At 45.8% G+C, this 24,513-nt stretch overlaps 4 protein-coding genes across 4 annotated transcripts in view; 2 read left to right on the top strand and 2 right to left on the bottom strand.

The window, feature by feature from the left end:
• Window positions 1–3,691: 3,691 nt before the first annotated feature.
• Window positions 3,692–7,304, bottom strand: LOC311366415 (C1q-related factor-like; the record flags this gene model as incomplete). The annotated part of the gene is made up of 2 exons (XM_084485205.1): window positions 3,692–3,953; window positions 6,624–7,304. The coding sequence occupies 2 exons, from the start codon at window positions 7,302–7,304 to the stop codon at window positions 3,774–3,776; spliced, it is 861 nt and encodes a 286-aa protein (XP_084341331.1). The 3' UTR covers window positions 3,692–3,773.
• Window positions 7,305–15,853: 8,549 nt separating this feature from the next.
• LOC311366896 (DELTA-actitoxin-Afr1c-like) lies at window positions 15,854–16,795 on the top strand (the record flags this gene model as incomplete). Its single annotated transcript, XM_084485673.1, has 2 exons — window positions 15,854–15,957; window positions 16,372–16,795. 2 exons carry the CDS (start codon window positions 15,854–15,856, stop codon window positions 16,793–16,795), a joined length of 528 nt encoding a protein of 175 aa, XP_084341799.1.
• A 944-nt stretch (window positions 16,796–17,739) lies between these two features.
• Window positions 17,740–18,849, top strand: LOC311366895 (DELTA-stichotoxin-Hcr4a-like; the record flags this gene model as incomplete). Its single annotated transcript, XM_084485672.1, has 2 exons — window positions 17,740–17,843; window positions 18,420–18,849. The coding sequence occupies 2 exons, from the start codon at window positions 17,740–17,742 to the stop codon at window positions 18,847–18,849; spliced, it is 534 nt and encodes a 177-aa protein (XP_084341798.1).
• Window positions 18,850–20,525: 1,676 nt separating this feature from the next.
• LOC311366689 (rab11 family-interacting protein 3-like) overlaps window positions 20,526–24,513 on the bottom strand; it is a 37,587-nt gene continuing 33,599 nt past the window's right edge. Inside the window, exons 11-13 of the mRNA XM_084485486.1 lie at window positions 24,335–24,490; window positions 23,981–24,121; window positions 20,526–23,689 (exon numbers count right to left, since the gene is read on the bottom strand). Coding sequence (XP_084341612.1) covers window positions 23,573–23,689; window positions 23,981–24,121; window positions 24,335–24,490 — 414 coding nt within the window. The 3' untranslated portion in view covers window positions 20,526–23,572. The remainder of the gene's footprint in view (window positions 23,690–23,980; window positions 24,122–24,334; window positions 24,491–24,513) is intronic.

The following is a 24,513-nucleotide window of genomic DNA, read 5'->3' as shown; positions in this document are numbered from 1 at the left end:
GAAATTATCGCAAATGTTTCCAGCAATGTTCGAACCCAGAGCACTCTGTTATTCACGGTAATGGTCCGTTATATTTGGTCGCATGTCAATGCCGTCATAACACCTTTACCCCCTTACTTCCGCGGAAACACGCAAAACAGTAATCCAATAAAGACCACATTTTGATTGATTTCAATATTAACCTAGCTTACTACTTTGACAAGTGGCTCATGCCAGCCACGGTTCAACTTTACAACAACGTTCAACACGCTCCCAAGGTTATTTTAGTGTCTTTGTTTTGACCACGGATAACAGCACTGGGCTACCCAACGAATCCACCATATAACGTTAGCTACAGCTGTCTGGGTCATCAAACTATGTCTTTGTTATTATTCAGATTGAGAGACCCCCCAGAGGCGGATATGTCATTTTATACCTTTAAAGGAATGGCCCCCAGGGACCAACTCTGCCCCTAAAGATCAGCTTTTAAGCTCTTTATCCAAAAACCAACGCTTAAGCATGTAATTAGAGCCATGTTTTTGTCACGCAAGTTGTCTGCTGAGACACTTGCTCCTCCTCCTCCCCGTCCTCTCTGTGCTGCGTGGATGGTCAGGGAAGGAAGACATCTACCAGGAGATGAGGAGCGTCCTTTCCACTTGAACTGTTTGCAGTAAGTAGCGATCTAGATCAAGATAAGACTGTAGTTAACGTCACGCCAGGGACCGTCCTGTATGTCATGTATACATGTATTCATGTATTCACACACACACACACACACACACACACACACACACACACACACACACACACACACGCATGCAAGCACTCTCAAACACACACACACACACACACACACACACACACGCACGCACGCACGCACCAGACAGACACACACTCAGGCACTCTCAAACGCACACACAAACACACACACACACATGCAGGCACTCTTGAACACACAGAAACACACAGGATGCACATTTTCACTATTACATGTGACACAAGGACACTTCTTGTTGTTTTCTTCCATCCTCTGAGCTGATAAAACCCAGCGTTGTAACGCCCTCCCATGGCGGAGAAGCCAAGTAAAGTTGCGACACTGTTGTTGACCCCGGAGCGATTGGTCATTTCTGAAGGTTTTCTCAAGTGCTCATTCTTGCAGGCCGCGGGCTCTTGTTCTCTGACATTGTGACATGAGGTCTCTCTAATTTGACAACGATGGGCTCATCCACCCTGGAAGGAGAAAGCCGCCACCGCTGCCCTGGCGCGGGGCTCCCCCCGTGGGCCGGGTGACCTCCGCGGCCGGGGCCTCTCGGCCTTAATTGGGTCTGGAGGAAAGTGCCGTCTTTAGACGAGCAGGCTTTGACGCCGGGGCCGCGGGCGGGCAGAGTGTTCCCGCTGCAAATACATTTCAGATGACTCGCCGAAGCATCACCGCGCGGCGGACATGGTGTGTACAGTGTGTTTGTACAGTGTGACTTGACTCTTTTTTATTTTTTTTCCTTTTCTTGATTGAAATTGTTTTACCTTTTTGGACAGTGGTTGCAGATTGTGTGATTGTAACACAAACAATGTGCACAGTGCGGGGTGAAGAGAAGTGATTTGAATAGCAGATTGCTCTATGTCAACCTTATATTTTTTCCACAGCTATGGATTGTCTAAATTTGAATAAATATCATATTTCAACAGAAGATAATAATCATTGATTTGACATGTTTACAACAAGTTTTGCAAGTTCAGCGACGCTTGGAGGAAAATCGTGGATGGCCAAACTTTTCTTCTCTGTGCGGAGGGCTTTGAAATCAAACAAAATGAGTGAGCAAAGCCGTGTCTAGACTCACTCAAGCTGTTGGTATATAAATATATATATATATATATCTCCACCACTCCCTGAGCCATGTCTCATCAAAGCCACCGCGTCTATTAGCTTGTAGTGCAGAGCGCCCCCTCCCCCACGGGTATCCAGCTGTCTCCGAGGCTCCCGTCAGCTGGAGCCTTGACTTTGTCCTGCATTTTACTCCCCATCTTTAATCCAAACTTTGTCGTACATTTCCTCTACATCTCTACGCCTCCCACAACAATTAACAACCATTAGGAGGACAGAGTGAAAATCTCACACCGGCAATCCCTCTGATTGTGAGGCGCAATTATCTTTGTGAACCGTTTGGCATTTTGATCAGGAGCGTTTTGATTGGCTCCTGATCTGAAGGGGTTTTGATTGGCTCCTGACCTGGCCATATTCTGAAAATCACAGATCACCTAGGTAGATGAATAGGGAGTTGATGAATAAACAGCTGACTTGATGGATTGATCAATAACAACACGTAAATAAGTGACAGCCAATTATGAGACCCTATGTTTATTACCGAAAGGCATGAACATTGAAGAACAGATTAGAAAAAAATGACTAGGTTACATTTGATTTCTCCTCAAGCATGGCCATTTGTTCATCATCATCATCATCATCATCTTCACTATCATCAATGAATACAATAAAATGTATTTTTACTTCCGAGGTCACAAATGGATCGATTTATAAATCACCTGTGATTCTCTCACACATTTAGTATCATTAGAGTAACGACCAACAGCAATATGAATTTATTACACACACAAATAAATATATATATTTATATAGACTTCTCTGACTGTGTTCGTACAATTATCCATTTCAAAATGTACAATGTCACACACCTGCACAATATGCAAAACATATCACAACATGACATGAGGTGTTTCCAGGTAATCACAACAAAAACACAAACAACAAACAACATTTTAGGAAAGCGTCTGTCGACCCTAAATGACCAGCCGGGGCAGCGTGACGGCACGCCTGCTCAGCCGAGCAGGTAGGAGGCGGACGCGTGGGCGCAGGCAGCCACCACTAGGATCTAGAACGACAGCCCGCTGACGCTGACAGTTGGTCTTTTTTACCTTCAAATCCTGGCTTCAACTCTCTGTCCAACCAATCTGATGGCTCACGTCATTCCAGGTGGTCCGCCTCTCTCTCTCAAAGCCACCAATAGCGTTGGCTCACCTCATCTTTATCTCCACCAATCGTACGGCGTGTCTCTCTTGAGCCACCAATAGGCGTTGCTCACCTCTGTCTCAATCAACCAATTACACGGGTCTCCTTTCTTCCTCCCCCCAATAGTGGTAGGCACGCTGTAATACTTTGTAGTACGACGTATGGGTGATAAGGAACAGCACAGCGCTTGAGGCAGACGGTTACCACGAGCAACGGATGGCCGCCATTAAGGATGGCCGCCCTGCACCCGACATTACAATATGTTTCATTTAGAATATGAATATGTAGATATTGTATTTTCAATAAACTGCCCTACCCTCATTGAGAATAACGGGATGTATGAAATAGCATCCCCTTCATACCCCCTCCCTCACCGAATAATTTGAATATTTTTGCCTACTGGACCATGATAGGTCTGGCCTAGTTCTGACATCACACATTTGAGTTATACAGGCACATCACCAACAACGTCCAGGAAGCACAGAGAAGCTGTCCATCGGTGTTAGAAGGGAAGGGGGGGATAAACGTTTCTGCCTGTAAAATAATCTGTCACACCAAACATCATGCTGCCAAAAGAAAACTCACTGCAAAAGAAAAAAAATCTGGGATTCCGAGTGCAGGGGGCTCTCTCTTTGAACAAAGACAAAAACAAACGTTACATAACTGACTGGATCAGTGACCAGAGACAAAGCCAACCTGCCCCGCCAGAGAGCCGAGTGGAAGGCAGGAAGTGGATGTCGGTGGATGTGGCCTTTGAGCCCCCCCCCCCTCAGTCCGTGAAGAGCATGAACCCTGAGAAGGTGGAGTACTTGTTGCTGTTGCCCCCGTGAGCCTTGCCCCCGTCCAGTTTGATGAAGACCTCGTCTCCGGCGTCCAGGTGAAGGATCACGCTGTTGCTGGCGTAGTCGTAGCTCTGGTCCTGGTCCTGGGCGATGGCACTCGCCCTCACCTAGAGAGAGAGACACGGTTAGGACGGGGGGTCACCTAGCGGTGGTAACGCTGGGAACCGAGACTAAAGGCTCTGGATTTCGGACCGCCCCACTGGCTTTGGATAAATGAGCCTGCTGATTGACTTCAAAGTATTAAATGGAAAAGAATGACGTGGTGACGGAGAGCAAAGGGGGAGAAGGAGATGGAGGTGGGGTAGAGTGACGTAAACAAACGGAATGAATGGAACCCGGTTTCGGTCACATGGTTGGATCGTGTTGGACAATGAGTAACGTGTTTGTAATTATTGTTTGTCCAAACACGCCAGGAAGGAGGACGGACCTCATATTCCGTAGGCCAACACCCTCCTCAAGTCATGAGTCGGCTGTTTTAAGTATTAAAATCCCTTATATATGATCCAAAGTGCAGAGCGTCAAACTCTCCCTCCCGGCGCCTGCCTCAGGGCGGCTCCTATTGTGGCTTAAGGGTTACCAGTTGGGATGCCACGCCGAACCTCTAGCCGACCTCTGAGCGAGGGCGCTATAAATCCCCCTCCTCGCAGACGCCCAGACTGCCGCGACAGGTTCCGAGCAAAGTGAGAAGCAAGAAGGCCGCTCAGCAGTTGTAATTAGCTCCATGGCGCCCTGGGCCGGGGGGAAAGGGCTTACAGAGTAGGACACGTTCAACCCTGTGTGACAACATGATGATGGATGTCAGGGAGATGAGGACGTCTCTGATCTGACCTCTTCCTCCCCCCCTCTCTTCCTCGTCCTCCTCCTCCTCGCCCTCCCCCCCTGCTCATCCTGATCCAACCCTCTTACATATGCCAACCCTGGCTGTAGAAGATCCTCTGTCTGCCGTTGCATATGGTTGCTGTGTAACGGAAAATGCCTTACGGACACCTTTTATGGACAGTGACGGTGGACAGGATTTGGGTTGAAGGGAAAGAGGGAAATTGAACCTATGTAGCCACGAGGCTAATTTGTGTTTAGCACTCCAGCAGAGTGAATCACCAAGCAACTACCCCTTATTATTTTTGACCTGACCTTTAAACGTAGAGTTGAAAAAGTAATGGTGCCCTCAATACTTGTTGGTGTTGTTGCAGTTGGGTTGGTTACTGGACTTTAGTAACCAACCAATAACCAAACACTTACATATGGAGGCGTTTGAAGTGAAAGGGGTGAAACTAGATGGTCATCAGGTCTCCGACTCTGGACACAAGTAGAGCAAGGAAGATGATGATGCTGATGATGGTAAGATTGTGCAAATTGATTTCTCACCACGTTTGTTAAAAAAGGATGAACGATTTTGCAGGAAATAATATTTGTTGATCTTGGTGTTGAGTTTACAGGTGTCTCGTGATATATATAAATAGATATATATATATAGCTCTTTTTAAATATTTCTGATACTTACAACCTTCCCATCTGGGATGAATATTAACATTTATTACTGTATCTAGCCTTGGCAGCACAGACAGCTTTATGTTTCATAGGTCTAAAATGGCTGGATAAAAAATGCCGGGAGATAAAACAAGACCAAACAACCTTCTCATTATAAACCTGTTTGGAGCGCGGGACTTCCGGCATAATCAGTCTGTCCACCAGACTGTTTGGCCAATCTCCTCGCTTCAAATGGTCTCCGGGCTTTGATTGACATGATGTTTGATCACGGGCTGCTGCACCCAGGGCTTAAAACACATTAGAAGACATGAATATGGGGAATTTGACGGTTTCATATATTTAAAACCTTTTACGGCGCGGGGTGTCAGAGGGGAGATATCTCCCAGCAACACCTCACGGCCTGCGTGGAGCACCCTGTATTTCAAAGGGCACCTGCTTTGAACCTGGCCTGCCCCGCGGGCCACGTTTTGATGTGTGCAAAGTCGAGATAGGGGCATGCTCCCTCTCTCTCTCTCTCTCTCTCTCTCTCTCTCTCCTCTTTGCGGTGTGCATGAGGGGAGGTGTAATGGGTTAGCGTTGCAGGGGCTGACAGCATGCCACTGGGCATTGTCATCGCGTGGTGTAGCACCAGGCTAACGTGCAACTTGCCCATCGCTGCACACATGATCGCATGACTACTCACGGGAGACTTCCACCACACTGGCTACTCTACTGCACTCCTCCAATCTATCGGTGCGGGGTCACTGTAGCGCGCAAATCAGGCTCAGGCAGTTGTAATGTAATGTGCCCATTAGAGTTACTGTTTGTAGCTTGAAGAGCTTTCACAGTGGAAGTGAAGTTGGCTCTGGTCAACGGCTAATGAGCACAACCTAGAAGACCGCGTACACTACTTATCGGAAAACAGTCCGAAGACAGGAACTAAACAGTTCATTAGCTCAGTTTATGGAAAGCGGTAAACATAGACAAGTACTTCTACTTTCTTAATCTGGAAGTATTGACATGCTGTGCTTGTACAGAATATCGATAATTATCAAAATATTTTATGTTTTTGGCGAAGAATGGTTTAGAGGCTAGGGAGTTTGACCCCCAGCCTAAAGGCACCTGTAGGCATCCTTTGAGCAAAACCCCTTACGGTCATTGATCAGCTATCTCTGGATTCACTGTGCGTGGCTTTGGATGAAAGCGTCTGCTGAATGAATCGATCGTGATATTAAGTCAACAGATTTGAGAATGTTTGGGTACATGAAAGGAACGGCTAAACATCAAAGGAACGGAAGACTTCTACCCACCAGGCCGTTCTTGATGAGGTCGGCCCACATGCTGGTCCCGTCCCCGCCCCTCATCAGCACGTTGTAGATGAAGAAGTAAGTCCCGGGGATCTTGCAGATGAACTTCCCCGAGGGGCCCTGGAAGTTCTCACCGATGTTGGTCACCACGTCGTCGAAGCGCAGCACGTCGTAGCCCTCCTGCGGGTTCCGCAGGCCTGCGTAGAACGCCACGCGCGGCATGGTGCTGTACGTGGCCGCGCTCACCGCTCCTCGACCGCCCACCGCGCCCAGGACCCCCGCCCGCACCACGTCCACGGCGTCCCCCGGCGGGCCCTTGGGTCCCGGCGGACCGGGCTCTCCAGGCGGTCCCGGGGGTCCCGGCTTCCCGGGGCGTCCGTGCCTGCCCTGCGGCCCGAAGACTCCGTAGGTGGGCAACGGCGACGGGCCCGAGATGCGGACGGCATCCGAGGCGTCCCGTAGGTGGTTGTCGTCCAAGGGCGGGTCTGTAGTCACGCCGCCGCCGCCGCCGCCGCCGCCGCCACCTGTCTCCATGACGCCCGTCTCCGTGTTGGTGAAGGGGTCGCAGACCATCTTGCAGGTGCCCAGCATCTCAAAGTGCGAGGGGGTCTGGTCGGCGTCCCCGGCGGCGCCCACAGAGCTGACCAGCACGGGGATGAGGACCACCAGCACCAGCACCAGCATCACCCCCACGGCGGCCACCACCAGGGTCTTTCTTCCCAGGCTGAGCCGCGACCGGGGCTGGGCTGCCAGCGCAGAGCTCTCCGGGGGGGGAATGGTGGCGCGTTGCGGGGAGACGTCCGGTCGGAGGAGCGTGGAGGAGAGAGGAGAGAGGAGAGGAGAGGAGCGAGGTGCTCTCCACAGAGAAGCGGCGTGGAGACAAAGGCAGCCTCACAGAGAGAGAGGGAGAGAGGGAGGGAAAGTGTGTGTGTGTGTGTTTGTGTGTGTGTGTCTAAGTATAAGTGTGTGTGTGTGTGTGTGTGTGTGTGTGTGTGTGTGTGTGTGGGGGTGTGACACAGGGCAGCTCTGTCAAAGGAAGGCGGGACAGAGGGATCAAGAGGAGGGAGAGCGAGAGGGAAGTAGGAGGAGGAGGAGAGAGTGAGGGAGAGATGTTGGGAGAGGAGAGATGGGAGAGAGGGGAAGGGAGGGAGAGAGTTGATGATAAACAGGAGTGATGGAGGGAGAGAGACTAAACAGGGACGGAAGAGGGACGCTACAACAGTTGGACCGAGATTAAAGAAAAGAGGAGAGAAAGTAAACGAGAAAACAAGAAAAAGATTGGTTAGAGGAGGAAGAGGAGGAGAGATCGGAAAAGGAAATGAGGAGAGAAACGATTCAAATGTAAGAGACCATAGATATGAGGGGAAGAGAGGAGAAGGGATGACTCTATATGAGGAGAGAGGAGAGGGGGTCGGGGAGGGAGAAGGAGAGAACTAGATGGCATTTCCCTCCTAGCAGATTTGAGGAGATGGAGAAATGAGGAAGGGAAAAAAGGGGGGGAGAAGATTGCCATGGGATTGTTGCCGATGGGGTGGATGAGTTAGAACATACACTCTCTAGAGTAGAATGTGGAGGGGAAAGAGTGTGTGAGTGTGTGTGTGTGTGTGGTGTGTTAAAATAATATTAACATATCAGATTCAATGATCACACACCCGCACAACCTGTTCTGTTTGATAATCATTTTGTTTGTCAGCATATCAGTATTAATGTTTGTATATAATATTAGTCCTGCTTAAATATTAAGAACTGTGTGTGTGCGTGAGTGCGTAAATGTGTGTGCGTGCTTGCATACGTGCGTGCATGAGTGTGTGTGTGTGTGTGTGTGTGTGTGTGTGTGTGTGTGTGTGTGTGTGTGTGTGTGTGTGTGTGTGTGTGTGTGTGCGTGCGTGCATGCCAAAACTTGGTGAGTCAGTAAAAGTGCACCTGGAACATCTCAATAAAAATAAAGACCAGACTTGTAATGAATCAGATTTTCTTTTATTAATTATTTCACCTTGATGAGGTGTGTGAATAAGACCTGAATCTCAATGTTCTACATGACATTTGGAGAAATGCTTTCAGCAACTCTTGTGCTTGTATGATACCAAAGCATGACAGTTTCACTTACCCCTCCGCCGTTATCTCTCCCCCAGACACCACCATGGGCTGTCTGCCTATCTCTATTTAGCTTCTCCCAAGCTAACCATAAAATGACCTTACCTAGCCCGGCCTCGTCCACTCACTCGTGTTCGTGCTCTCAACACGCTCTAAAAGACTTTAAAGTCCACTCGTCTTTTTCTCTCCTTTCATATTTTTCTTTTCTTTCTTTTTATTTTGCTGTATTTTTCAACTTGGCCATCGTGCGATCTGCACCAAAACAAAGTTAGCGAAAAACCAATGATATTATTGGTCTTTAGTGACAAATCTACTTTTGGTTATCATTTCATAAAATAATATCATGTAAATGTCTTGAAGAGAAAAATGAATATGTTTGAATGTAGGCCTTATCTCCCTATTTAATTAAAACAAAGATTACATCCATAAATGTTAAAGGTCGAGGTGCTGCGTTCCATGGACACTTCTCAGCCTTTTCTGGAACGCACCATTAGCACATGAGAATAATGCTAATTCTGTCTTGTACTATTTTATTGCTCACATCTAGTCATATAGGCCTGTTTTCAAAGAAAACTTGTTAACACCTTACACACACATTGCATTACATTACAAATTGTTGGTAAATTGAGATGTTTTCAGGTTTAAAACTTTTAAGAATGGTTGCCTGTTAACACAGGGGACTTTGTTTAGTATTCAGATCAAACAGATGTGTGATAGTAGTTTGATTTATTCAAAATCATTGTCAGAGTTGAAAAGTCACCATGAGTTGACTTTCAGAGCAACTTCAAAAACAAATTCTTGATCTGTGTGGCACATACACAACCCTTGTCTAGCTGGAGGCTTTGTTTAGACCTGCAAGGCATGCAGCTTCTTTTGTTCTCAACACCGAGTCCAACACACTGCCCTCTTCTGGATGGGCTTATTTTCTTTAAATAAATATATATATATATAAAATATATATAGTTTATAATTAGTTTCACATCCACAAAGTCAATTCAAAGTAGTTACCAACAGGCATGTTAAAAAAATTAAAAAAAAGTCTTCTCTCATATAACCTCCAGATGTTTTACTTCACAATACCTGGAGGCAAAGGAATACATTGAGAGTGAAAATAGAAAAAGTAAAGAAAGAAAACCGTTTTATTTCCATTTGATTTGCTTCTTGTTTGACACATTTTTGCATTTGTATGTAACATATTTCAGCCATAATATTCTCCCATAGCCACAATACTGAGTAAACATAACATAAGCCTTAAGACTGCTGCACAACCAGGCATCATACATCATCATACTTAGATGAAAGGGGGCGGGCTTTTAAAGCCACAGAACACGCCCACCTCTACCTTCTTATTTAACTCGGACTCCGCCATTTTAGGTCAGAATCTCTTGGGCGGCGTATCGATTGGATGTTAAGCTTAGAGACGCTCCACGCGTGTTATATACGATCCCTCTCCTTTTGTTTCATAGACGATAGACAATAGACCAATAACCTTAACCAAATAAAGTGAGTTAAAAGCGATCCTGTCTCGGCGGCCTTTCCTGGACCAAAATCCATAACATGTAGTATATCAAATTTCAAGTATTTTATTGTTGGATGTACAAAACAGACTGGGCACTGATATTCTTATGACCAGCTTATATTCTTATGACTCAAGTCACCAGCAATACCTATTTAGGGCATAATATTCTAGAACAATAAAGAACGCTGGACCACAATCCTAAATTACATAAATATAAAGATTAATACACGAGAAAGCAATAACTATATTGCAGGGTAAGAACACAACTAAAATTGTTTCCAAAATCGAATTATGTGTCAGTTTCACACAATTATGAGATAGAATCAATTATTACAGTATTTAGGTTAAAATGGTTATAAAGTGAGCGAATGTAAGAAAACCCCCTACTGTTGAGAAACTTGATGGCTCTAGGAGAGAAACTCTCCTTCAGTTTGCCGGAGAGAGACAAGATGGACCGGTATCCCATGCCAGATGGCAGAAGAGAAACATTTATGTGGTTGGAGTCCATGATGAGTTCTCAGAGATTTCCAAATTTGTAATTTGTGTTGGAGGTGTCCTGTAGGGCTGGAGAAATCTCTGCCAATGATGTTTTCTGCAGTCTTTCAACCCTGCCCCAGTGCCAAACTTCCTCAGTCTCCTCAGGAAGAAGAGACCTTTGACCGCTGATTTGATCAAGGAGAACAGGAGGGGCTGAGCACACATCCCTGAGCGGTGCCTGTGTTGGGGATCACCGTGGAGGAGGTGTGGTCATCGGTTCTCACCACCAGGGGTCTCCCCGTCAGGTAGTCATAGATCCAGCTACACAGCGGGCTGTTAGTAGTGTTCCCTTTGTCCCAGTGGGAGATGGCGGGGTGCACTCCCAGGACCATGGCGTCGTCCACGGACCTGTTGGCCCGGTATGCAAACCGCAAAGGCTCCGAGGTGGAAGGCATGATTCACGATTGACGGATTTGACTAGCTCTACATAATGAGTGAGGTCAATGCTACAGGATGGTAGTCATTCATAAAGGTGGCATTGGTGCACTTTGGCACAGGGACAATGGTTGTCCTCTTGAAGCAGGTGAGCAGAGCCGACGGGCAGAGGGAGAGGTCAAAGATGTCACTGAAGACCTCTGCTAGCTGATCAGCACATACCCTGAGGGCCTTCTGCCATCTGGGCCTGGCACATTGCGAGGGAGGATCTGTTTCCAGAGCCTAGCCTAGCCCTCGCCTCTGGATTGGCTACAGTTAATGTAGCCAATCCAGTGACTGCAGGGGGATTCACTGTCCCTCTCTAATCGCAGGTAGAAGTTGTTCAGCTCATCTGATAGTGAGGCAGAGGCCTGGTAGTCTGTGGAGCGCATGTTGAGTTGTAGTGAGACTATACTTTTGTTTATTATTGCCCTTTTTGATTCTCTGATGGCCTTCTGTAGGTTGAATCTGGCCTTTGTGTACTGGTTAGGATTCCTGGAGTTAAAGTTGCCTTCAACTCAGGACTTCTGATTAGGGAAAGACCAGACAGACTTCTCGTTTATGTCCTCACCGGCTGCCTCCTCAAACATCAGCCAGTCGTGGCGTGAGTCTCATCACTCCATTTTCACAGCTGGCCTGACCTGTGGAAGCCTTTGTTTGCCTACAAGAATGTAGGCGTGTTCGGCCCTTCCAAAAGAAAGGCAAGTGAGGGGTTTGTTACTGTCCCAGAATTTGATTTAACAATGGGCCAGGGTCTGCTCTCCACGTGTGGTGAAGTATGTGTACTGCTGACATTCAGGCAGGACCTTCTTCATACTGGCTCTGTTTAAATCTCAAATGACAATAAAGACCATTGATGATTTCATCCAGTTCAGCCAATGGAATGGTCTTGTCTGCCTGGGGAGGGACATAGACAATACTCAGAATGACTGATCTGAACTCCTGAACTGAAAATAGAAGGGTCTGATCTTTAAAATAGCAACTTAAAGGGAACCCATAGAAGGTTCACCATATCACAGACCCCTGTGCTTGCTTGAATCAACTGTTCTATCCTGGCAAAAGACCTAATGTAATAGATGTAATCTGGATGGTGTAATTGCCTGGTCGGTGATCTCTGAGTCAAACCAGACCATTGAACATTAGCCAGTGAAATGGTTGGAAGAGCAGGTTTGACATAGTTTATAGTTGAATTTCAGCACGTCTGGCCCGTTTCATCCTTCTCTGTCTTGTTTGTAATCAAAGACATCTCATCCGCCTGAGCTCGTACTCTGGTAAGTTATTAAGTATATTCAATAGTGTGTGACAATCCTACTGGGTGAGCGAAAGTGCAACATTTGCATAAAAACTATTGAAAACCACAACATAATCCACAAAAGGGCTGGGTAGTTGGGAATGAGCACTCCTCATCGGGGCCATGTAGGAGCTTTGGTTCTGGCAGCCATCTTTGAGAGGTTGACAGTTTTTATGATCTCAGGGACAGGAATTCAATATGTTGTAGTATTCATACCCCCAGGTGGTCTTGGTACTTCTCATACGCTCTTGGCTGGACTCTGTCATACAGAAATATCAATCGATTTCAAAACCGCCATCAAACATGGCTGACATCGGTCGGTTCGGTGTGTTTTCAAACGTATACAAACGCTACTCTCTAACCCAAACACTATTTCTAGACATTTCTATCAATTTGACAAATGGATTTAAAAGACGTATGAAGACCAGAATATTAACATATGACTGTACTCTATTTACAATCATTAAATATTGTTAGTAAAACAAACAAACAAACACACAAACACCCACACACAAACAGGCACGCACGCTAAACAACACACACATTTACATCTATACACACTTATTCGTGCATCTTTTTTTCCTCGGGTTGCTGGGGCAGTGTGACAACATCAGGAAGTTACTCTGGGGCTAGCGGTCTTTGAGTCAAAAGACAGTCACTGCCTGACACACATGACCCCCAGATATGACCCTCAGACCTCGGACAGGGGAAGGGAGCGAGGAGGGAGGGTTCAGAAAAGCAAGCCCCCCAGTTCTGAAGGACCCGTGTCCTGTCTTAAAGAAACACACGCACAAATGCCCTGTGTATAGGACACACACACACACACACACACACACACACACACACACACACACACACATGCACTGTGTACAGGACACACACAATGTACAGGACACACACGCACATCTTAAGGGACAAAGACATACACTGTACAGAAAACACACAGATACAGTGTACCCTAACACACACACGCACGCACACGCACACACACACGCACACGCACACACACACACACACACACACACTATATATGAACTAGTCATATATTTGCAGTTGTTTATTTGAAAGTGTTTTCCATCCTGAAGTGTGGTAGGCGTGTTGATGATTTTGTATTTGGCAGGATAATGTGCCCTGAGCCATCCTGTCTGCCCTGTCTCTGAATTCACTCCAAGTGCTTCAGGATGAAAGCTGCTCCCTCCTCTCTTTCTGTTTAGATTGGAGGAGAAACAACACCATTCTGATGTTTACTGTAGGGCCAGAGAGACCAGAGGGGTATTCCATCAACCAAGCTAAGCGCAAAGCCGGGCTTATTTCGCTTAGCCGGGCTTCTTTCAGCTAGACTTGCGTTCCATGAACGTGACTAAAGGGAATCTCCACTAAGTAACCATGGCAACTTATCCGACCAAACTACCCTGGTCTGGAGCAGGTTAACTGTCAGGCTAACTTGAGCAGTGTTTCAGAGAAATCAATCTGTCAGCAACAATTGTACCATCAGAAGGTTCTGCCAAGCCTAGTGCACACGATTTTGTCGTAAATGTACTTATATGAAGTACAAACAGCGTATATTTTCACTAAGGGTCTAAGATTAAATGATGCAAATGAAATAATTCAATGAATTGCTATCTATTGTTACTGTGGCTATTTGTTCAACACATTTTTATACAAATCTATGTATTATAACAGAATCAGGAATCAGCGGCTGGGTGAATGGTCTAGCACTTGCACTGTGATATGCAAGACCCGAGTTCGTGTCCAGAGTATTTCATAGTATTCTTGGCGTTGGCTTCATTTTGTAATTCCCTTTATTAATTTTATTAATTCCCTAATTAAGAATATTCAAAGAAATGGAAAATAAATGGCATGAAAAGTTATTTGATTTCTCTAGTAATCCTACCTATATTATTAATTGCGTGGGGATTGAACCCCGGACGACCGGGTGCAAGTCCGACACGTTAACTCGAGACTGCTTTCAAATCCATGGTCAATATTAAATTAAAATATGTTACTCTTAATACTACTTATGCATTCAACAGATTGCCGATTTTTGTGCCAGGCAGCCTCCCTGTTTCTATTAATGGTTACGGTGTTCCCTTTTTGAGTTAGCCTATTACATGCTTGTACTCCTCATAGACCTCCACAAGCAGCTTCTGTTCGCCGCTGGAAAAGATCCCACTCTGTCCTTTTCGGACATTTTGATCCATGATTCGACATTCACGGTTATGGGCTGGTTACATATCTCGTGAACGCTCGTAATCCAGGATAACGTGAGCCTGGCTTGAACTAACCTGAGCAAGGCGCGGCTGAACTGCGTTGATGGAACGGCTTAAGCCTCAAGTGGAAGTTGGCGCTAGTTCTAACCGGGCTTAATCAACTAAGCGCCGCTTTCGTTAGCGACTTTGATGGAATACCCCTCAGGTTAGCCTTGGAAACTGACAGAATTAATAATACTACACCAACAATAGAAGCTCTTTCAGGTGAGCTGGTTGGAGCACCCCGTGTTAAACCACCTGTGAGTCATCACTGAGAAGGGTGTGGTGTCAAAACTGCCAACCTCGTCACCATTGATTTAACCTGTGTGTGCGTGTGTGTGTGTGTGTGTGTGTGCGTGTGAAAGAGAGAGAGACAGAGGGAGCTAAGGGTTTGACTGTGCATGTGTGTGTGACAGAGGGAGAACCAGGGAGCTAGGGGTGTGGCAATGTGTGTGTGAGGGGCAGAGGGAGTTAGGGGTGTGACCGTTTGCTTGTCTCCATACTGAGCCTGTGGCAGTGTTCAGTCAGCTCTTCACCGTCCTACCTGTAATTTATCACACGGTAAGTACTTTTTACCACTTCATACTGCCACAATATTCCCCAAAACACATAGTTGTGTATGTGGAGAGAGAGAGAGGGAAAGATACTGCAGATCATGTATAAGTTAGATATATGAATGTCTTTTTTTTGCATTGCATCTGCATCTAATATTGTTGTGTTGTGATGTGCAGTGCTTGGAACAAATGCCACCACAGTACGTTTAGCAACTTTAATAACTTAGTAACTGTTGTTTTGTTTTCACTCTAAATCAATTTGAACAACAAAGTAGACATACTATTATCTTTATTAAAACATCACTGCTCAAGGAGATGTTTTTAGTCATCCACCATGACTGCATTATGTAATATATACAGAGCAGTACTTTTATTTAAAATAAAAGAGTTAATACAGCAGCACTGTTGCGTACTATAGAATTAGTGTTGCGTATTAATTAAGTATCGTGAAGTTGGCATTAGCATTGAGCACTGCACAGGGAGCATATCCTACAGCTAGTATCTCAAGCTGGCATCAGTGTTGTGCACCGCGTCGCTAGATGAACTGTTTGTGTCTTTATGCATTAGAAGCGACCATGCCCGAGACTGCCGAGTCCCACGCCGTTGCGCTCACCACCAACCGCAACTGCACCATCGAGATCACCAACATGAGCAGCTCCTTCTGCCTGGTCAACCCCAAGTACGTCTGCACCTTTACCTGCTTCATACCACCATCTTACCACTTCACATCTCCATCTTACTCCTACCCTATTAACCATGCTCAAAATAGTTCCTTTTTCATTAGCGGTCTGCCTAGTTTAGCTGAATTCACAATCAATGTGTTAAATTACGAGATGATGAATCCTATTATATTGTTTATGTTCCATTTTCAAAGTGACCAACAGTGAATTCAGAATTCATCTCATTAACAAGCAGGTACTTTTCTCAAGGATGCCTACATGTAGACCATTGAAACGGGTGTTAAAACCCAAAATCTTTCGGCTGGGAGTCGACCACCTTAACCACTACGCCGTCCTTCCTGTTGTTCCCCGTCGTTCATGGTTGTCACACTGACGTTATATCGCCCCCCCCCCCCGACCCTCTCTGTCTTCAGGGTGCACATGGAGAGCGGCTTCTGCTTCAGCCCCCCCCAGCCCACGGTGCGCACCGGCAAGACAGAGGTGTGCTCCTTCACCAAGGACGACAACACGGCCACGGGCGCCGTGGGCCTGCTCACCTACGAGCTCTTCGACATGCGCAGCCGCCACTGCAACGAGCTGATGGCGCTCATGTTCTCGGTGCCCTTCGACGACAACGTCTACAAGAACTGGCTGGGCCTGGGTATCTTCGAGCACACGCGGGAGGTCAACGAGAAGCTCTACAAGCACATGTACTACGAGAAGGACTTCACCAACTTCCTGCGCCACGAGGCGGACGGCTCCGGCGTGAAGTACACGGGCCGCACGCTGGACGTGCGCGGGACCATGTCCAGTGAAGGGCGGGCCATCGTCAAACTGGAGATCTACGATAAGATGTGAGCGGTGGCGGAGTCGCGGGGTACTGCTTTTACTGAATAAAGATGTCATCTGGGAAGTCTTATCTGTTGTTATTTTACACCACTGGTGCTTTTTAACAAATAAAAAACAGATGCAAAAAAAAACTTGCAACGTGTCCATTGTGTATTTCTGGATTAGCATCTTGGTCTGAAAAGAAACACACCTTGTTCTGTTGCAATAGCCGCAAAACAGGAATACTGTCTTGGGAAAGGGTTGAATGGTTTCTCTGCATGACATAAACCTTAAGGTGCAGGTAGCACATATTTTCCTCTGTGTTCAATTGAGTGGACTTAGCTGTTCCAAAACAGACAAAAGGCGAGGCGCCCCAAATGTTAGGGGCGCCTCGTGAATGTTGACGTGAATGTTGACATTCACGTTTTGCACATACCTTGGGCCTCCAGTGAGGATGTACTACCAAAGTGGGTCACAGGTGAGTCAGAACGTGGGCAACCGGTGAGACAAAACGAGAGAGAGGGGAGGGAGAGACAGGTAGGGTGTTGTCCCTGGGTGGAGATAGTCTCTGGTTATAGGGGTGTGGTGTCTAAGGAAATCCATGACAAGGGTGATGTGCGATGAGTGAACCCTTGCTTTCAGACCGTGAGGCAGTCAAGGGAGGAACAACAGTTGCTACGGAAAGGTAAGCTGAAAATCTTTAGATTCTCATCAACGTCCAAAAGTCCTACAGCGAGTAAGAACTTGCATGCCTCATGTGCAATAAATGTATTTGCTTTGCTTATTGTTTGCAATGCACTCTTCTGACTTAACATTAGCCAGTAAGATTTACTGTCTGACTTAAGCTGTGTAATAATTATTATAGTTGTGTTAGTGTTGATAATTGGCAGGTGTGATAACGTTCAGACCCAAACTGTTTGTTAATTGCTCAACTCATCTCTGTATCTCTGTAGAGATACTGTAGAGACAATACCATGCCTGAATCAGCCGATGCCGTGGCGGCTAACATGAAAAGCCGCAGAAATGTCACCATCGAGATCATCAATCTCACCCAAGCATACTGCCTGATCGACCCCAAGTAAGTTTGTCGCTGTGTAGACTAGCCGTAGGCAATGATCATGACGTTTGATTGTTATGGAAGTAGAACGGTGCCCTCTAGTTATCAATGTGAAGAAACTGCTTATTCTTTTTAATGAAGCCCAGAATTAGGACTATATACTGCCCATGCTTGGCTGACAACAGCATGGTACTGTGGCGCCCCTCTCTGGTTGCCAGTTGCAACTCTTCTCCATTCAACTAGTGTTCTCTGTAGATTAAAAAAAACAGTACAGTAGTCAACCGACCTTCAAAACCGGTAAATTAAAACAAAAAGTTTAGAATTTAAATCCAACGCCGTTGTGACGTTTAAACGACTGCCGCAAAATGAATAACCCATAATACACATTTATTTTACTGTCACATGGGTGGCCAGTGGTTAGGGTGTTTAACTTTCAGCTGAAAAGTTACTGAGTTCAATCCCCAACCTCCGCAGCATAGTAGACATCCCTGAATAATATGCCCTCATCCCCTACCTACTCTATGATGACAATTCCTTTGTTTTGGATTAAAGTAAATGGCAGTTAACACTAAATACCCTATTATTTCTCCCGAAAAGAGTGTTCATTGAGAGCGGCAAAACCCACAGCCCCCCTCAGCCCACGGTGCGCCCAATGAAGACCGAGGTCTGCAACTTCACCAAGGACGGGGGGTCGGCCAGCGGTGCCGTGGGTGTGCTGACCTACGACCTTTACCACCGCGACCGCAAGGGCTCCGGCGAGAGGGTGGCCATCATGTTCTCGGTGCCCTACGACAACAACATGTACAAAAACTGGTTTGCCGTGGGCGTGTACGCTAAGGACAGGGAGTGCGACGAGAAGCTGTACAAGGAGATGTACTATGACAAGGAGCAGAAGCACTTCGTCCGCGCAGAGTGTAACGGTTCGGGGATCACCTTCGGCGGCCGTAACCTCGACGTCAAGGCCACCATGTCGCCGCTGGGCCGCGCCATCATGAAGATCGAGGTGTGGGATAAGCTGTTCTGTTAGAGCGGGGGTCGCATCGTGCGCAGTCGTTTATACCTATAAAGGCTGGGGTCGAGTACCGTGCGCACCTGACGTTTGTGATGTTATGTACGTATTGTAGCACATGATTAAAAACACAAGCAATAAATAAAATTTGTCTTTCATTTTTTTCATTTCAAAATGTCATTTTTTTTCTTTTTTTTTTCCATCAACTTTTTTTTGTTGATAGGGAGAAGGCATCAATCAACATCAATAAATCAACTTCCCTGTACTGACTGGCACTGGTGCCAGTTCCACTGTCAGCCCTGTGTTTATAATTTAAAGTAGATGGGGCGAGGAGAGGCAGAGCCTTGTACATAAAACACGCATATTAGTAATGAATTCTTAAACTAAATTCTCAAAGCTCACAAAAGCTAAATTTTTCCAGAATGTTACAATCAGGAAATGGCAGTATGTATATATATATATAAACCTTGTATGGCTTTCTTGAAGAGTAATTCCATTGATTTAAGTGAAGTTACATCTTTAAGTGACCAGTCAGTAAACACTAACCCTAACTTAGTGATGAAAAAAGTACTGAGTGTAAAACACATCTTGTCATTATTAACCTGAATGCAAATATATAAATAAAATGTTATGGTGTTTGATTCCTCATTCAGGTGACTTTTAAAGGTTAATGTAGAATCTGTGACCCCTATATTTGAACTAATTTTCAATGTGAAGTGCGCCCCTCTCAGGAACACTCGTTTTGTAAACAAAATGTTGGTATTCAATAAGAGAAATTAAATTCAGTAATCCAGTCCCGAAGATGGGTCATTGCAGATGTAATAATTAAGGAGGCTTCTTGGATGTCCTTAGCACGTTTGCAAATGAAGGCATCATCTGCAGACATTTAAATATTCATGTTTGCATGACGTAAACACAAACACATTGCTTTCTATTGGAAGATAAGATTTCATCCACAGGATAGCTCCTTCAGAAAAATCAAAAATACACAGTTTTCTGATTCCATGAAATGGTGGGCCCAGATTGCATGGGCTGCAGAGGGGTGTAGACTTTATTTGGATGTCCAGTCACTAGGTTTGCTTCCCAATTCTCAACAACCACACATATTATCGGGAGGATGCTAATTGGCTGATAATTAGCAATGTCTATTTGGTCCCCCGGTTTTAAGAATGGGGTTACCGTGGCAACATTCCAAGCCGGTGGAACTACTGTTTGCCTGAATGACAGATAAACCAGATGTGTAGGTGCAGCATACCAGTCTTTGTGTAGTTCTAGAAAGTTGGCATCCTTATTTGGAAAAAAAACACACACACATTTTCCATTTTTTATGTTTACCTTGTTTACTCCATTTAGACTGGAGTTCAAATCTTTTCACTTGGTGCCATTCAACTTTTCCTTTCAATGTTTTTAGGTGTCTAATTTACAATCATGAGCAGTGCTTCCATATATTTTAATAATATAATTTTTTGTTCAAGAGTAAAACAAAGTATCGGACTGATATCGGTATCGGCAGATAGCCAAAGCTATGGTATCGCTATCAGAAGTGAAAAAGTGGTATCGGGACATCCCTAATTTGATCACTTGCTAAATATATTCAATAACCACACAAACAGCATATTTATTGAATTTCATTTATTTGCTAATCTTACTTTCACTTTTTCTTCAACTTGTATTTTTTTTTACAACGACTTAAAATGATAATTCCCCCATAACAGCCTAATTAGGATAACATCTTCCACGGGTATTTCAAAAATATCATACAGTAGTAACCAATACTGTTATAATTTATACATGTATCTCTCAAAATAAGAATAATCTTCAGCTTTACAATTTCATTTTCTACAGTATTCCTTCCCCCCGATCTCTCCCGTGTCCCGACTGGCGAGGCCATGCACTACTGTGTGCCTTGATGTCATTGCCCTTGAGCCAAGTGTCCGAGGACGGCGGTTGCGAGTGCGAGAGCAGAAAGTTCGGAAAAAGGTATTTACACCGTGGAGCTGTTGTGAGACAAAGTACGTGTTGTTTTCTTTAATTCGTGATGACGGTATAGGATCGAGACACGGGTTCAGTGTTGAGACTAGCGGGCCAGTTCTTCAGGATCCATTAAATAAAAATATAAACATAGACGCTTAATGTCCGTTGATCGCCGATCAAAAAAGCTTAACTGATTGGATGAGAAGTCAAACCGTCTTTGGTGGTTCTTTCTGCAGGGGGCGGTTAGTGCTCGTTAAAGTGCATTACATAACTCGTTAACTGTGAGATACCTGGTTAACTGTTACAGAACTAGTTAACTGTTTTAGAGAACTCGTTAACTGCCTTAGTCGTCCTGAAGGGAATGTCATAGTGTTTCAGACACCGAGGTGGGAATGGGACAGGTTGTTTTTACCAGCCCGCTCTCCTGATCTTAAGAGGGTCGGACCAATCGAAAAGCTCGGTTTGGATGTTGGAATCTTTGTCATCTGAAGATGATTGGCCTCCGTACAGGAAGTGACCTCAGAGGGAAGACAAGGCTCATATCTACAAGAGAATAATAATAAGCAAGATGTGCGATATCCAACCCAAGTCGAACTCATACGAGATAACATCAACATACAGAACAATATCATACATCATATATTGTAATGTATCCAATAGACTACAACTTTGCTAGAAAATACTTCTTAAATCAATAATAGGGTTTTTTTAAACATAGAAGATTTTTCTTTCAGTATTACCCTTCAAAAACAAAAAGGAAAAAGACCACAGAATATTTACAGATTAGTTTGGTGAGTTAAATACGCGTTTTGGTGAGTTAAATACAGATAATGGAACTGTTAGCTTGTGCGCACACAACATGCTACAATTCAGGCAACCATTGTCCACCGAGAGACGAGAAAGACCACTCTGCCGTTACATCACCTCGACTATAAAAATACCTAAGATCTACAGACGGGTAGAAAACTATACATGTACAAGTCCTTTGAAGCCAAGGCATTCTCCCCCCCAGAGCCACAGGTGAACTGTACAGGCGAGCGACAGTAGAGATTTACAGGTGGGCTTTACAGGCGAGATTTGGTGAAAACAAAACAATGTTGAATGCAGTGATGGTGAAGAGCTTCAGGCAGTATGGAACGGATCTCCCCCACGTCAGTGGTGTGGAGACCTCGGTGTACAGTCCAGAGACGAGGCTGCGGTTAGCGTTCAGCTTCTGTCAAAGATAAGTTATTTCTTAAGTCCAGAATCCAGATCAGGATCCTTTTCTCTCTCAAGATGTCCAGAGGGGTGATGGAAACAAGCCAGTGTTGTGAGGGTTCACGTTCCTCCTCATCCCTGGTGTAGCTGGGTCTGCTCTGGTCTGATCCAGGGCTCTGGTGGAGTTATTGCGAGCCAAGTGTGGCTTTAGGTAGTCCTTCTCATCATGTCCTTTAGTGGGCTGGTCTCCTCCTAACATCCCATAATAATACCAGCACATACCCACCAGTTCATCGCCCCGGAGACAACAGCACAGTGATGAAGGAGAGGGAAATACTCTGGAAGAGTATTTCAGACAGAACAAAGTATTTGTGTGTTTCTGTGTCAGCACAGCTGTGGTGCCGTCCAGTCTGGCTGCGTTCTGAGCATCTTTTAGTCCTTTTCCCTGTTTTAAATTTAACATTGACCCCTGCCAAAGAAGTGTCCCTTTTTGACAAATCAAACACACTTGTAATAAATTCAGAGTGCAAAGTACATTTGATTGTGAAACTTCATAAACATCAATAACCTTATGAACATAAATGATCAGTATTGTTCTCCCCACGGTGGTTCAATGAGCTCTCTGACACTTTCACTCAGGAGAACACTGGAGATCAGGTGGGCTGTTTTAGGAAAGAAAAACTACACTACCCAGACTCAACCTCTGTTCCCGTCATTAAATATAATTTAAGTTATTTTACAGTTAGATCATAGTTGGGTCACTGCTAGCGCCTGGGAATGCAGGGCATGATGGGAGATGATGTCTTGGTGTACAGCCCACCTGAGGCCCAGGACTCGTGTCATAGCAAAACAAATGGACAGAAAGGAGCAGGACCATAAACCACCTGGGTCCTTCACTATAACTTATTACTTCCCCAGACCCTGTCAAAGCCTTTGAGCAAACAACAAAAAAGAGGGAAATAATAAGAAAACACTGCACACACACGCACACGCACACACACACACACAAAGGGTGCCCTGGTGAGTTCCACCCATGAAAACGCCCCCCTAACCTTTATGTAGATGAGCTGCAGACCAACAGAGACCTGCCTGGAGTGGGTTGCCTGGCCAGAGCATCATAGGACACATCTCTCAGCCCTGTTTAGGAGACCCGCCCCAGCCCTGCCACTCCAGGGGGGTCGGCAGCCAATGGGGATCACAGATATTCTACCTCCGGGCCAACAACCAATTCTTGGTTGTTTGCTGACTTGTGGAGACCTGGAGGTGGAGGTCTTCATGTGGTCAGACAGCAGAACGATCCGTCCCTTTAGAACCAGGACATGACTTAAATACAGGAACACAGGACGCCTGGCTCGCCTTCAGAACTGCGAGCTCACGGAAAAGACACACGCACACACACACACACACACAAACTCTCATACACTCATATTCCAGGGATTTTTAAACAAAATAGCTTATTCTTCATCACCAACACCAGCAGACAGTGTCTGAAATACAATTTGCAATGCGACCATTGCTGAACCGGCGGCGGGCCACTTTCCAGCCCTCTGAGTCCCGAGGTCCAACAGTGTCAGTACTTGACCTCGAGGATAGAGGGGTTGCACTCCATGATGGCTACGATGATCTTGTCAATGTAGTCCTGCAGACGGTAGTTGATCTCCTCTTGCTTGTGGACCGCCTCCATCAGCTGGACACACACACACACACACACACACACACACACACACACACATGTACACACAGGCACACACACACACACACACACCACATGTACACACACAGGCACACACACACACACAGGAACAGACAGACAGACAGACACATACACACACAGTTGATATATGATTCAGGTTAAATGCTAGAAAAAAACAATAGTGTATCAAATACACATAAGAAAGATGGGAAGAACATGGGAAGGTTCTAGAGGGTGTAAGACAGAAGGCGAGGGGGGGGGTGGGGGGGGTGGGGGGCTGCCTACCTCTCCCCGGGAGACGGAGTTGATCTCTGCGGCGAGTGAGTCAGAGAAGGGCGCGGTCATGAGGTTCTTGGCTCCCTGGATGCTGAGGTTGATGATCTGTCCGTTCAGCTCGTCGTTCTGCTCCTTCAGGCTGCGGTTGTCCTGGAGACAGAGCCGAAGATACAACAAACTAATTAATTTCCTTCAATACCTTCAATGTCGTCTCTCTTCATGTATGGGTGGATCCATGAATGGGTTTATTTCTGTGTGTGTGTGTGTGTATGTGACACACAAGGTGTCGTATGTGTGTGCGTGCGTGCGTGCGTGCGTGTGTGCGTGTGTGTGTGTGTCTGGTGTGAGTGTGAGTGTGTGTACCTGTTTGAGGCGCTTGACCTCGTGCTCCAGCTCCACCTCCCTGGTGCGTGTGTGGTACTCCTGCAGGCCGGCGCTGGGGAGGCGACCCCTCCGCCCCTCCGCCTCCAGCTTGTACAGCTGCAGGTGTTCCAGCTGCTTACGCAGGTCCTCTATCAGCTGCACACGCACACACACACACA

Source organism: Micromesistius poutassou (genome assembly GCF_964030765.1).
Source record: "Micromesistius poutassou genome assembly, chromosome: 21".
Taxonomy (NCBI): Eukaryota; Metazoa; Chordata; class Actinopteri; order Gadiformes; family Gadidae; genus Micromesistius; species Micromesistius poutassou.
Note: the sequence above shows the minus strand (reverse complement) of the source record. Positions and strands in the feature narration are given on the sequence as shown.